This window comes from Rattus rattus, chromosome 4 (genome assembly GCF_011064425.1).
Source record: "Rattus rattus isolate New Zealand chromosome 4, Rrattus_CSIRO_v1, whole genome shotgun sequence".
Taxonomy (NCBI): domain Eukaryota; kingdom Metazoa; phylum Chordata; class Mammalia; order Rodentia; family Muridae; genus Rattus; species Rattus rattus.
The window spans coordinates 83710558-83723554 of NC_046157.1; the positions used below are offsets into that span (position 1 = coordinate 83710558).

Sequence of the window (12997 nt, forward strand, 5' to 3'; positions counted from 1 at the left end):
TTGTAATTCCAGCTCCAGGGAAATCGGCACCCTCTTCTGCCCTCCGAGAACACCACACTTAGGCCCACAATTCCAATTGCAGACATACACGTAGTTTGAAATATATATATATATATATATATTACAATTAATCTATGTGCATGTGTGTGCACTATGATGTACTTGTGGAGGTCAGAGGGTAGTGTGCAGAAATTTATAATTTATCCTGGCTTGAATTTGGGTCACCAGACTTGGCAGCAAATGCCTTTACCCTCTAAGCCATCTTCCTGACCCTGATTTTTGGTTTGGTTTTGTTTCGTTTTGTTTTATTTACACCGAACAACTGATCCCAGAGCCTCCATGCTCGACATGCACAGACTCTCCCACTGGGCTGTTCTGCTAGCTTCCTGCAGTGATTTTCAGGTGGGTTTGGCGTTTGTTTGTGATAGGGTTTCTCTGTGTAGCCCAGGCTGTCCTGGAACTCACTCTGTAGACCGGGCTGACCTCAAACTCAGAGATCCGCCTGCCCCTGCATCCTGGGTGCTGGGATTAAAGGTGTGCACCACCAGCGCCCAGCTGATTTTCAGATGTATTTCACACTTAACTTCAATCCACTCGAAACATGTCCTTTTGTAGTGTGTGATAAACACTAAGTTTATTTCTTTTTTAAAAAAATCATGGGGCTGGGGATTTAGCTCAGTGGTAGAGCGCTTACCTAGGAAGCGCAAGGCCCTGGGTTCGGTCCCCAGCTCCGAAAAAAAGAACCAAAAAAAAAAAAATCATTTATTCATTCTATGTATATGAGTACACTGTAGCTGTCGTCAGACACACCAGAAGAGGGCATCAGATTCCATTACAGATGGTTGTGAGCCACCATGTGGTTGTCGGGATTTGAACTCAGGACCTCTGGAAGAGCAGTCAGTACTCTTTTTTTTTTTTTTTTTTTTTGGTTCTTTTTTTTTTGAGCTGGGGACCAACCCAGGGCCTTGCGCTTCCTAGGCAAGCGCTCTACCGCTGAGCTAAATCCCCAACCCCCAGTCAGTGCTCTTAACCTCTGAGCCATCTCTCCAGCCCACTAAGTTTATTATAAACTCTTCCCTCTTTCTGTTTCTCAGGCATTCTTCTGTACACCCATATCTCCTGCCCTGTTCTATACTTTTTGAGACAGAGTCTTGCTAAGTTATCCATGTTGGCCTTGAACTTGTGATCCACCTGCCTCAGCCTTCCAGCTAGCTGGGATTACAGGCCTTCACCGTCAGACCTGGGTTTGTCTTGTGTTATTTACTTGGAAAAGCTGCCGCTGTCATATATTAAGGTTTACATATATAGCAACCCGTTCTGGGTTTTTAACTTTTAATTTTTTTTATTGTAGTGTCAATTTCCCACACAGTGCTTGGACCAAGACTCTCATGCGTTCCAGGCAAGCATTGAACCACTCTAGTTCAACACTACACTATTTTTCCCCCTTTGATTTTTAGAGATAAGGTTCTTTATGTGGCCCTGGCTGTCCTGGAACTTGATCTGTAGACCAGGCTGGCCTCAAACTCAGAGCTCTGGCTACTTCTGCATCCCAACTGCTGGCATTAATGATGCATGACACTGTGCCTAGCTTCACAGTACTTTTAGTTGCATATGTATGAGGACGGGTTGTGCACATGAGTACAGTGTCCTCAGAGGCTAACAGAGCATGCCCAATCCCCTGGGGGCTGATTGTGAGCCACTGGGAATGGGTGGTGGGAATCGAACCATGAGCAGTATGTACTCTTTTCTTTTTTTTTCTTTTTTTGGAGCTGGGGACCGAACCCAGGGCCTTGCACTTGCTAGGCAAGCGCTCTACCACTGAGCTAAATCCCCAACCCCGAGCAGTATTTACTCTTAACTAGTGAACCACCTCTCCAGTCACTGACCATGGAATTAATTGTCCTGTTACAGTATGTCTTGACCTATGGTCCCTACTTCCTGAAACACACTCTAGTCTTGATCTCTATGACCTGGCTCTTGTCTCTCTTTCTACATACTTGTCTCAGACTTCCTCGGTAGCCTCCACTGGTTCGCTCTCCCATGAATCCACAAACACTAATGTCTTCAGGGTCCAGCCCACTGTTTTGTATACCCTCCCTAGGCCATCTAATCCCCGTCCATACCTACGAGTCCTTTACAGCTGCCTCTATTCTAAATAGTACTCCTAATAGATCCAAGAAACAGTAAACGCTCCCCATGAGAAGCTGAACTTGTCTTTCCTCCTTACTTCCCCATATGCCTACATCTCATACTTTGTCAATCCTTGGCTGATACAGCCAATCCTATGGGTACTTGTGGCGGTTTGTATCTGCTCAGCCCAGGGAGTGGCACCATTAGGAGGTGTGACCCTGTTGGAGTAGGTGTGTCACTGTGGGTGTGAGCTTTAAGACCCTCATCCTAGCTGTCTGGAACCAGTGTTCTACTAGCAGCCTTCAGATGAAGATGTAGAACTCTCAGCTCTTCTTACATCATGCTTGCCTGCTTCCTGACTTGATGAAAATAGACCGAACCAATTAAATGTTGTCCTTATAAGAGCTGCCTTGGTCATGGTGTCTGTTCACAGCAGGAAAACCCTCAGACAGCACTAAAGTCAGAAACCTGATTGCCTTTCCCTCTCTTTCTGTTTTTCCTTTTTTCTTTCTGTCTTTTTCTTTCTTCTTTCCTTTTTCTTCTTTCCTTCCTTCCTTCCTTCCCTTCTGAAACTCTGGGGACTGTGAGCTGATCCCTGAAACCCACATAAGACAGGATCTCCGTATGTATTACAGCCTTGCCTTAGCACCTCCACCCCCACTGTTTCTGCCTCCTAAGGGCTGGCCACTGCCCAGCTCTGCTTGTCTTTTTTTTCCTTATAAGATTTATTTGTTTATTATATATAAGTACACTGTACCTATCTTAGACACACCAGAAGAGGGCATCAGATCCCATTACAGATGGTTGTGAGCCACCGTGTGGCTGCTGGGATTTGAACTCAGGACCTCTGGAGGAGCGGTCAGTGCTCTTAACTGCTGAGCCATCTCTCCAGCCCCCCTGCTTGTCTTCTTTTTTTTATTATTATTATTTATTTTATTATCACCATACAGCTTTCTGTCTGTGTGTGAGCCTGCAGGCCAGAAGATGACCCCAGATCTCATTACAGATGGTTGTGAGCCACCATGTGGGTGCTGGGATTTGAACTCAGGACCTTTGGAAGAGCAGTCAGTGCTCTTAACCACTGAGCCATCTCTCCAGCCCCCCTGCTTGTCTTCTTGATGGCAACTTTCTATTCCTTCTCCCCCTCAAACCCACACTACAATAAATTATATCCATGAGATATGTCTTTTGTTTGTTTTTGTTGTTCCAAGACAGGGTTTCACTGTGTAGCTCTGACTGTCTTGGAATTAGTTTTGTAGACCAGGCTGGCCTTGAGCTCAGAGATCCACCTGTCTCTGCCTCCTCAATGCTGGGATTAAAGGCCTGTGCCACCACCTCCACTGGATGGACATCTTTCTAAATATCTCTAGGGTTCACTTAAATTTCTCACCACCTACTGGGATGAACCCAAGTTCAAGCTTCTTTGAATACACATTTTGGGGCTGGAGAGCTGGCTCAGCGGTTAAGAGCACTGGCTGCTCTTCCAGAGGTCCTGAGTTCAATTCCAAGCAACCAGATGGTGGCTCCCAACCATCTGTAATAGGATCTGATGCCCTCTTCTGGTGTGTCTGAAGACAGCGACAGTGTATTCATTTGCATAAAATAAATAAGAATACACGTTGTAACCTCTAAAAGGAGTCATGTGAGTGAACATAGGGTTGTGAAATTTTTGACAATAGTTAAAAAACTATTCTGAAAGTCCAATAACAAAGAATGAAGTCAGAATCAAGCTGCAGCACATCTGGAAGCACAGCTTTGTCCTGCATCGTGTGACTTCATGGCATCCTTGGTTCTGAACATAGAACATCCCAAAAAACTTTTTTTTAAGATTTTATTTTTAGCTAGGAGGCAGGGGTACACACCTTTGATCCCAGCACTCAGGAGGCAGAGGCAGGAAGATCTCTGAATTCAAGGCCTGCCTGGTTTACAGAGCAAGTTCCAGGACAGCCAGGGCTACACAGAGAAACCCTGTCTCAAAAAACAAAAGCAAACAGAAGATTTTACTTTTAATTACAGACGCGTGTGTGGATGTGTGCATGTTGGTGCAGGTGTCTGTGGAGACCAGAAGAGAGACTCAGAGTCTCTGTGATCTGTCTCATGTGCGTGCTGGGACTAGAACCGGGGTCCTCTGGAAGAACAAGCAGTGCTCTAACTGTTGAGACATCTCTCCAGCCTGCTCCAAAAACGCTTGTCTCTTTACGTAGCCCTGTCTGTCCTGGAGCTGGCTAAGTGGACCAAGCTAGCTTTGAGCTCACAGGGACCCTCTTGTCTCTGCCTCCCTAGGCATTAAAGGGGAGCTCCAACCTCTCCAGCCATAACATTACATTTTTGCATTGCTTGTGCTATAGCCATAATATCATTTGGTGCCAGCAAATATTGCCTCGAAATACCTCAGATAGCCAGGCCCAGTGATGCACCCCTGAAGTGTCAGCACTTAGAGGCTGAGGGGCGGACAAGCTGAGAATGTGTCTGAGTTGGTAGAGGGCTTGCCTATCCTGCATGAAGTCTGGGGATCAATCAATCTCCAGCACTGTGTAAACAAATCGTAGTGGTGCAAGCCTAGGAGTCCAGCACTTTGGAGATACAGGATGGAGGGTGGAGGGGTTCCAGATCAATCTTGATTATACACGGAGTTCAAGGCTAGCCTGGGCTAAATGAAATCCAGTCTCCAAATAAAGAAAATGAATAAATATATACAGCCAAGCATAGGTCTTCAAAACTATAATCCCAGACTTTGGGAGGCTGAGTAGGAAGGTTGTGGAGATCAGGGCCAGCCTGAACAACATCGCAAGCTTGAGGCAAGCCTGTGTTATGTGAAATTCTCTCTCAATAAACAAATCCTTCCCCCTAAAAACTACACTTGTCTGACTATTGTATGTTATAAATTGTAGTGTTTTATGGTACACACAAACATATTCTTATAGAAACATAATGGTTTAGTAATAGAAAACAAAGGCTGGGGTTGGGGATTTAGCTCAGTGGTAGAGCGCTTGCCTAGGAAGCTCAAGGCCCTGGGTTCGGTCCCCAGCTCTGAAAAAAAGAACCAAAAAAAAAAAAAAATAGAAAACAAAGGCTTAGTGTTTTGTTTTTTGGGAGTAAATATCAAGTCAGTATATCTTCCTACAAGAGAAACAAGTCATCTATCTTCTTAGTGTGCAGATTTGATTTTGTCCTTAGTAAGTGATAAAAGTGTATATATGTCAAAGAATGTTTTAGGAACCCATTTACGTGTTCGTTAGTCGCTTGGGTTGGACCGGGTTGCACTTTTTGTAATGATGGTAATCAAATCCAGGATTCATGTACTCTCTAAGCTCAACCCGTATCCCTAGCCATGTCGATAGCGAAGTTTAAAATGAGCGTCTTTGATTCATTATCATCACGTTTGACTTGTATACTACCCCACTTTTGACACAGGAATTCTCGGTATAGCCCTGGCTATCTTGGCACTCACTCTATAGACCAGGCTGGCCTCAAACTCTAGATCCATCTGCCTCTGCCTCCCCAGTGCTGGGATTAACGGTGTGTGCCACCACGACCAGCCATAACATTTTAAGTTTTATTTTAGGTATACGAGTACACTCTAGCTATCTTCAGACACAACCAGAAGAGGGCATCAGATCCCATTACAGATGGCTGTGAGGCATTAAGCTTGGCAGCAAGCTTCTTTATCTCTGTAGTATCTCTCAGGATTCCTTACTTTGAAAAAGTTTACCCATCCCCCTACATGAGATCAAGTTCAAACTTCATCACTTGGGAAGTCCTGTCATGACCTTGATTCTGTTTATCTACTCCCACCTTAATGATTCAGGCAGGCCTCGAACTCAGCTCAGAGATCTGCCTGCCTCTGCCTCCTCCTGAGTGCTGGGACTAAAGGTGTGCACCACCACTGCCCTTCTAAAAACCTTAACTCTTTATAGTATTGTAAGGGTCCATGATTCGCCGAAGAATTATACCCTGGCCTCAAATAGTATGTAAACACAAAGTGGGTTTTATTCTGCTGGGGTCCCCCATTACTGAGAGAAAGATCCAAAGGGAGCTCACAGGCTGGATCACCTTAGGGGAATTCCGGGGAGGGGTAAGTGACCTCTATCTTGCTTACTTAATCTCAGCTCTATCTCTAAGGACATTCCTGAACCATTGCTGGGGCTGGGGCTAGGGTCTGGGGGTCTGGAAACTATTGCTGGGGAAGTGTGGAACCTGTTGCTAAGAAGTCTGGAAACTGCTGCTGACTAGGTGGCCGGGCAGCTTCTGATGGCAGGGCAATTTTGACCAGCTGCCTTAAGTCGGGGATTTTTTTTTCCCCCTAGTAACTGACTTGTTTGAACCTGCCCGGTTCTTAGGCATACTCTCCTGAACTGCCTATTTGAATCCTGCCACGGAGTCAGCCTAGCATTCTCAGTATAAATTTCTTTGAGTCTTTGAAAAGAGAGTGTATCTCTCAAGATCTCATTAGGGTTATCCTTTTTACCTAGTTACAGTCACAGAACATACATTCCGGGAACCACCCTTTCGGGCACCTAACCCCGCCCTACCCGCTTTGGATCAGGTGCCCCAGGCCAGGCATGAACCTCTTAAGAACAGGGCTGGAGAGTGGCTTGACAGCGGCTGCGTCTCCAGCACCTAGGACAGGGCCCTGGAATGAAGCAGACGCCGGGAGAGTGAGGTGTACAGGGAACTGGAGTGAATGGATGCGTCCTTAGAAAGGCAGACCCAGCCCTAGAGGGATGAGCCAAGCGCTCCCTGGCCTGGGTGTGGCTCAAGTCTTCTCAGTCCAAGCTTCACCATTCAGCGGCCGTGCTGAGTCCCTTCCGGCTGCTAGGAGCCGGAAGTGGAGCTTAAGCTTCCCATGATCCTTTGCGCGGCGTCTATTTTAACTGCAGGACTACTAAGCTGGCAGTCACGATGGCCGCATCCGGGCAGGAGGATAGGTCGGAGCTGTCCCCTGCTGCTGCCCCAAGTAAGGCGTGGGATCCATAACTTGGGGGCTCGCTTCTTCCCTGCTGCTACCTCCCCAGAGACATTTAGTGGTTGACATTTCCTCCGTCGTTCCTTCCTATCCCAGTGGTTCCCGGTGTCCCAGTCCTCCCTGTCTCTGCGAGTTGCCCTGGGTGGAATTTTTCTTCTGTTCTGTTCTTTTGGGTGTCCTGGCCCCAACTCGTAGCAAAGCCTCCCTAAAGTCCCTCTTCTGGCCCTGATGTCATTTAAATCGCCCCCAGCCCGGATCAGGTTTCCTGTCACTTATGGGAGTGTCTGCTGATTGAGCCCCTGGGAACAAGAAACCTAACGCTTATTTTGACATCGCCCCTCCTTTCTTTACCTTTTTCATTTATGGACTAGATTTGGATTGGACTGAGAAGCCGGAAGAAACTCGTGCACCCGGGGTAGATCTTGAGACCGTCATCCCGCCAGCCCAGGAACCTTCCAATTCTGTGGAGCCCTTTTGCCCAAGAGACCTGGTGCCGGTGGTGTTTCCTGGACCCGTGAGCCAGGAAGGCTGCTGCCAGTTCACTTGTGAACTTCTAAAGCATATCATGTACCAACGCCAACAGCTCCCTTTGCCCTATGAACAGCTGAAGCACTTCTACCGGAAATCTTCTCCCCAGGTATGTACAGGCTTCCTGAGAAAATTAGGAAGACTTTGGGGCCCTTAGATGGTGGGCAAGTAGAAAAGTGACGTAAGACGTCTCAGCCTCCGTGGAAGTCTAGGCTTTTGCAAAGGCTTCCTTGCCTCATTTTCTCCGCACTTGGGTCTCTGGGTCTCTCACTTTTTTCTCTTGTTCTTTTTCTGAGACTCTTCCTATTCTGTGGTGTATACGGATATTATGGATTTGTTCTTTAATTAATTTTTTATCGGAAATAGGATTTCACTATGTAGTTTAGGCTGGTCTCTGAAAGCTGGCTGCCTCAACTTCCCCAGTGACTTCTGAGGTTACAGGTGTGCTTCACCACATCTGGCCTTTCCTGAGACTTGATGGTCTCCGTCTGCCTCTTTTTGTCTCTCTCTCCCTCTCTCCCAACCTCCCTCCCTCCTTTTTTCCCTCTCCCCGTCCTTCTCCATATCTCCACCTCCCTCCCTCTAGCTTCTCCCTCTCCCCTCCCTTCTCCAAGGCCTCTCACATGCTACAATGCCTTGTTACTGAGCTACATCCCCAGACCTGAACCAGCTCTTTACATTTGAAGTTCTTTTTCTTACCACATTTTTACCTCTCTTTCTGGTTTTGTTTTAATGTGTTTTGGAAGGATTTCTAGGTTTCAGATTCTAATGATTTTCTTCGTCTTTCTTTCCTTCCTCCTCCTCTCTCCTTTCTTCTTCTCTTCTTCTCCCCCTCCCCTCCCCTCCTCCCGTCCCCTCCCCTCCCCCTCTCCCTCCCTCTCACTCTCCTCCTTCTCCTTCTTCTATTAAGACAGGGTTTTTTTGTGTCACCTTCATTGTCCTGGAGCTCACTCTATATAAACCAGGCTGGCCTCAAACTCAGAGACAGATCACCTGCCTCTGCCTCCCGCGTGCATGAGCCATCTCCTGGTCCGATTGGCTTATGAATTTCAGTATTCCTCCCACCTCAGCCCTGGGGCTGGGATTATAGCTATCATGCCCTTCAGGACCATGAAATTCTTTTTTTTTAAGGATCCTTCCCACTTTCCTCTTGCTCCTCCAAGTGTCTCCCACAAGCCTTTTCCTTTGTGTCTTTCGGCTTTCGTGGTTGGTTGTTTTATGTTGGAACGTTTTACTATCTGGTAAATAGAATAAACCGTTGTCTGATGCCTGAGCCTTAGGAGGTAATTATACCATAAGGAGATCTCCTTGGAGAACTCACCGAGGGCCAGGTATGGTGCTCTAACCCCAGCAGTCGAGAGAGAGGCAGGCAGACAGACCTCTCTCTGAGTTCTAGACCATCCTGGTCTTCACTGGCAATTCCAGGACAGCTGAGGTACACAGGGAGATCCTGTCTTTTTTTTTTTTTTTTTTTTTTTCCAGAGCTGGGGATCAAACCCAGGGCTTTGCACTTGCTAGGCAAGCGCTCTACCACTGAGCTAAATCCCCAACCCCGGGAGACCCTGTCTTAACAAGGGGGAGAGAGAGAGAGAGAGAGAGAGAGAGAGAGAGAGAGAGAGAAACTGTCCCTTGAGAATTCCTCACACAGGTTTGTGTTCAGTACTGCCCCTATGCCTTCTGCAATGTCTCTATTGCCTAGGGTTCTGCAGTGTGGACTCTTCTCAAGCTTCTTGCCTTCTGGCCTATATCCTGTATTATTTCCTCCTTCCCTTACTGAATTTCTGTACACAGTATTTTAGGAGGGAGCAGGTACTAATAACTGTGTGTAATTGAGTGAGTGGGTTTGTGCATTCGTGGGTGCGTGCATTCATGGGTGCAGGGGTGGTGGTGGTGCTAGGTACTGTTTTCCACCTCATTGCCTGAGACAGGGTCTCACTGAATCAGAAGCTCAACACTTAGGCTGGCTGGCCAACAAGCTCTCGGGATGTCTCCGCCACACAGTGCTGGATGTGACGGGGTCTTGAGGATTTGAACTCAGATCTTTGTGTTTGCAGAACAAATGCTTTTACCGAACCATCTCTCCAGACTTTTTTTTTTTTTTTTCAGAGCTGAGGACCGAACCCAGGGCCCTGCGCTTGCTAGGCAAGCGCTCTACCACTGAGCTAAATCCCCAACCCCATCTCACCAGACTTAATAACCATGTGCTGTAATCGTCATGTTCAGTTATTAAACCAAAAAATTCTTTTACACTCCCAGTACAACAACAACAACGACAAAATTGCTTCTTCATTTTATATTGCTTTGTGAGTGCATGCGCACACCCATGCATGCACACAAACGTTTGTGTATATGTGCCACAGTGTGCACGTGGTGGTCAAAGGATAATTTTGTGGAGTCATTCTTTCCTGTCTTTACTTGAGTTCTGGGGATCAGATTCAGGTTGCCAGGCTTGTGCCGCAAGCCCCTAAACTTGCTGAGCCCTCTCACTGCCCTCTGACTAGTCTCTTATATTTTAGTGGCCTCCAGCTTTCAATACCGTCTTTGCTATTCAAAGGCTTAGGAGAATCATAGTTTGTACAGTGGTTATTAGATTTTCATTAACTTAATGCTGTCTCAGGAAATCCGAATCAGCAGTTCGATTGGTCAGTTTTTCTGCACATATCCATGACGTTCCTTCAAAGGCCACCCACTCCTGTCTACCATGTTCTTTGGGTCCATCGTTCTTTTTCTTTACAGGCAGAGGACACAGCAAGGAAGAAACCTCGGCTCGCCACTGAGGCGAGCAACAGGAAGTGTCAACAGGCTCTGGTGGAACTGGAGAGTGTCCTCAGTCACCTACGAGACTTCTTTGCCCGAACACTAGTGCCACAAGTGTTGATCCTTCTTGGAGGCAATGCCCTCAGCCCCAAAGAATTCTATGAACTCGACCTGTCCAGGCTGGCCCCGTTCAGTGTGGACCAGGGCCTGAACACAGCAGCGTGCTTGCGTCATCTCTTCAGAGCCATCTTCTTGGCGGATGCATTTAGTGAGCTGCAGGCTCCCCCACTCATGGGTACCATTGTCATGGTACAGGGCCACCGTGACTGTGGAGAAGATTGGTTTCGACCCAAATTAAACTACCGGGTGCCCAGCCGGGGTCACAAACTCACCGTGACACTGTCCTGTGGCAGACCTTCCGTCCCAGCCATGGCTTCCGAGGATTACATTTGGTTCCAGGCACCAGTGACACTTAAAGGTTTCCATGAGTGAACGTATAAGGACATTGGCTGAATCCTCTCCCCATCTCGTGCCAAGGCACTGATCTCTCCGCTGAGGGAGGAAGGCTCTGTCCTGGCTGTGTGCCTCTCCCCAGATTTCCTGGTGTGTGGTTCTGACTGTGAGAATCGTCATCAAGCAAAGCCCTCGAATTGATGATTGACTCCCAGAAGCCCCTGTGCCAGGTGGTTCTGTTTGGGAGTAGAAAGCAAGGCTGTGTGGGTAGATCCTCTAATGGACATGGTCTTTCTCCGCTTTATGCTGTGCGTTTTCAGAACTGGTACCAGAATCATAATATGGGTGTGACTCATGAATTTGAATGATGAGATGAATAGATCAGTATTAAAATTTTTTAACGCTTTTGATTTAGACTTTGGCCTTGAGGCTCAAAGATTGTTGCTGCTGCTGCTATCTTGCTTCTTTTTGAGGCCTCTTGTGTAGGAGAGGATAACCTTGACCCTCTGCTTCTCTTTCCTCTACTTCCTGAATGCTGGGGTCCTCGGCATAAGCTTCCTACCTGGTTTACTTGGTCCTGGAATTGGAATCCAGACTTTCTGTGTGTTCAAAGCAGAGGTCACTTTTGCTGCAGGTAAAAATTCTGTTAAAGGACCACTCACTGGGAGGGCTCAGGGTCTTGGAGAACTGCCTGCTCGGTGGTATACTCTAAGCAGCAGGTATGTGGGGAGGAGCAATGGGGGTAGCGCACAGGAAAGCCTGCCTGGAGTCACAAGCCCCCTACCTGGCCAAAGATGGTTCTAGCTCAGAGAGCTGGAGCCACAGCCCTACTCAAAACATGGTGAGCAGGAGTCCTAACCATTGTGGTCAGTCAGGACCAAATGCTGTGGCCATATCCAGGCTCTAAAGTCACCATTGATTGGCCTAGCGTGTGCCACACTCCCAGCACCAGAAGCCGAGGCCTGCAAGGCCCTGCAGCCTCTCCCAGCTGTTGTGAAGTTTCAGTGGTTCTGTGATCAATTCTGCTCTTCAGATCTGAGAAACAAATCTCAGAGGACAAAGAGTTCGCTAAAAAAAAGAAAACTAAGAGGCTCTTCTCAAAGCCAGATGGAACTGTGGGCTCGGGCTCCTCAGATCACCCCCAGATCCTGAGGAACTTCCTTGCTGTGTCCCGTTCCTCCTGGAATTTTTGTCCAACCTCTCTCCACTGCCTGATGGCACCTGACATTACTCTTGAAGGCAGCTCCTGGCACCAAGTTGAGACCAAAACCCCACCCTGCTGAGGGAGCCGCTGGCTTAAAGTCCTTAAGGTATATGCAAGGTTGTTAGAGTGAGGCGTCTGAAAGGGTTGAAACACTGTAACACATACGTAGACTAACTAGGTTTTATTTTGTTTCTTAAAATTCTTCTGGAGACAGTTTCCTGCTACTTGGCTATGTAGCATTGAATGACTCCTGATGCTCTGCCTCTGCTAGACTTGCAGGCTATGAGGCCAAGTTTTTACTTTGTTTCTTTCGAATGTTTTGGAAGCTGCAGGACCAGTCTTGGGGGTTGGGAAGCCTGTGGCAGGTCCCCCTTGTGGCTGTTATTTAGGGTCAGTGATTGTCTGGGTGAGGATTATTTCACCTCCCTTTTAAAACCAGTTTACTATTTCTCCTGAGAATATCTTTTGTTCTGAAAAATTCATATATGTATACAATGTATTTTGATCATATTCATCCCAGACTCCCACTACTACTCCCCCGCCCGCCCCCATGACCCTTCCCACCTTCAAGTCCTTTCAGAGTGTACAGGCATCCTTGTATCTCACAGTGGAGGCTTTTTCTACAACCCATTGTTTGTGACAGGGCTGGTCTCTTGTCTATCTGCTCCGGTGCTCCCTGTACCTATAATACTGTGTGAAGTACTAAACAAGGCTGGGTGGGCTAGTGCATGCCTTTTATCCTAGCACTTTGGAGGCAGACAGGCGGATCTCTGTGAGTTCAAGGCCAGCTTAGTTCACAGTAAGGACAGCCAGGACTACGTAGAGACCCTGCCTCAAAAAAAGGCACTCATACACATTATTTAAGGCTAACATAGATGTATATGTTACTACCCCATTATAAAGGTAAGGCTTGGCGAGGTTGGTTTGCTTACGTTGGAAGTTCTTGTGGGTCGAACAAC

General features: G+C 47.3%; 1 protein-coding gene across 1 annotated transcript; it reads left to right on the plus strand.

Annotated features, from left to right (window-relative positions):
• Positions 1-7001: 7001 nt before the first annotated feature.
• Positions 7002-11250, plus strand: Mad2l1bp (MAD2L1 binding protein). Its single transcript, XM_032900647.1, has 3 exons — positions 7002-7087; positions 7468-7733; positions 10361-11250. Exons 1-3 carry the CDS (start codon positions 7033-7035, stop codon positions 10871-10873), a joined length of 834 nt encoding a protein of 277 aa, XP_032756538.1. The 5' UTR covers positions 7002-7032; the 3' UTR covers positions 10874-11250.
• The last annotated feature ends 1747 nt before the right edge of the window (positions 11251-12997 follow it).

What these genes read in the sequence shown, in the direction of transcription:
- Mad2l1bp (XM_032900647.1), top strand. Translation starts at nt 7,033, where the DNA reads ATGGCCGCATCCGGGCAGGAGGATAGGTCGGAGCTGTCCCCTGCTGCT. An exon ending in GTCCCCTGCTGCTGCCCCAA is followed by an intron (nt 7,088 to 7,467) that starts GTAAGGCGTGGG and finishes TTTATGGACTAG; the next exon opens with ATTTGGATTGGACTGAGAAG. An exon ending in ACCGGAAATCTTCTCCCCAG is followed by an intron (nt 7,734 to 10,360) that starts GTATGTACAGGC and finishes TTTTCTTTACAG; the next exon opens with GCAGAGGACACAGCAAGGAA.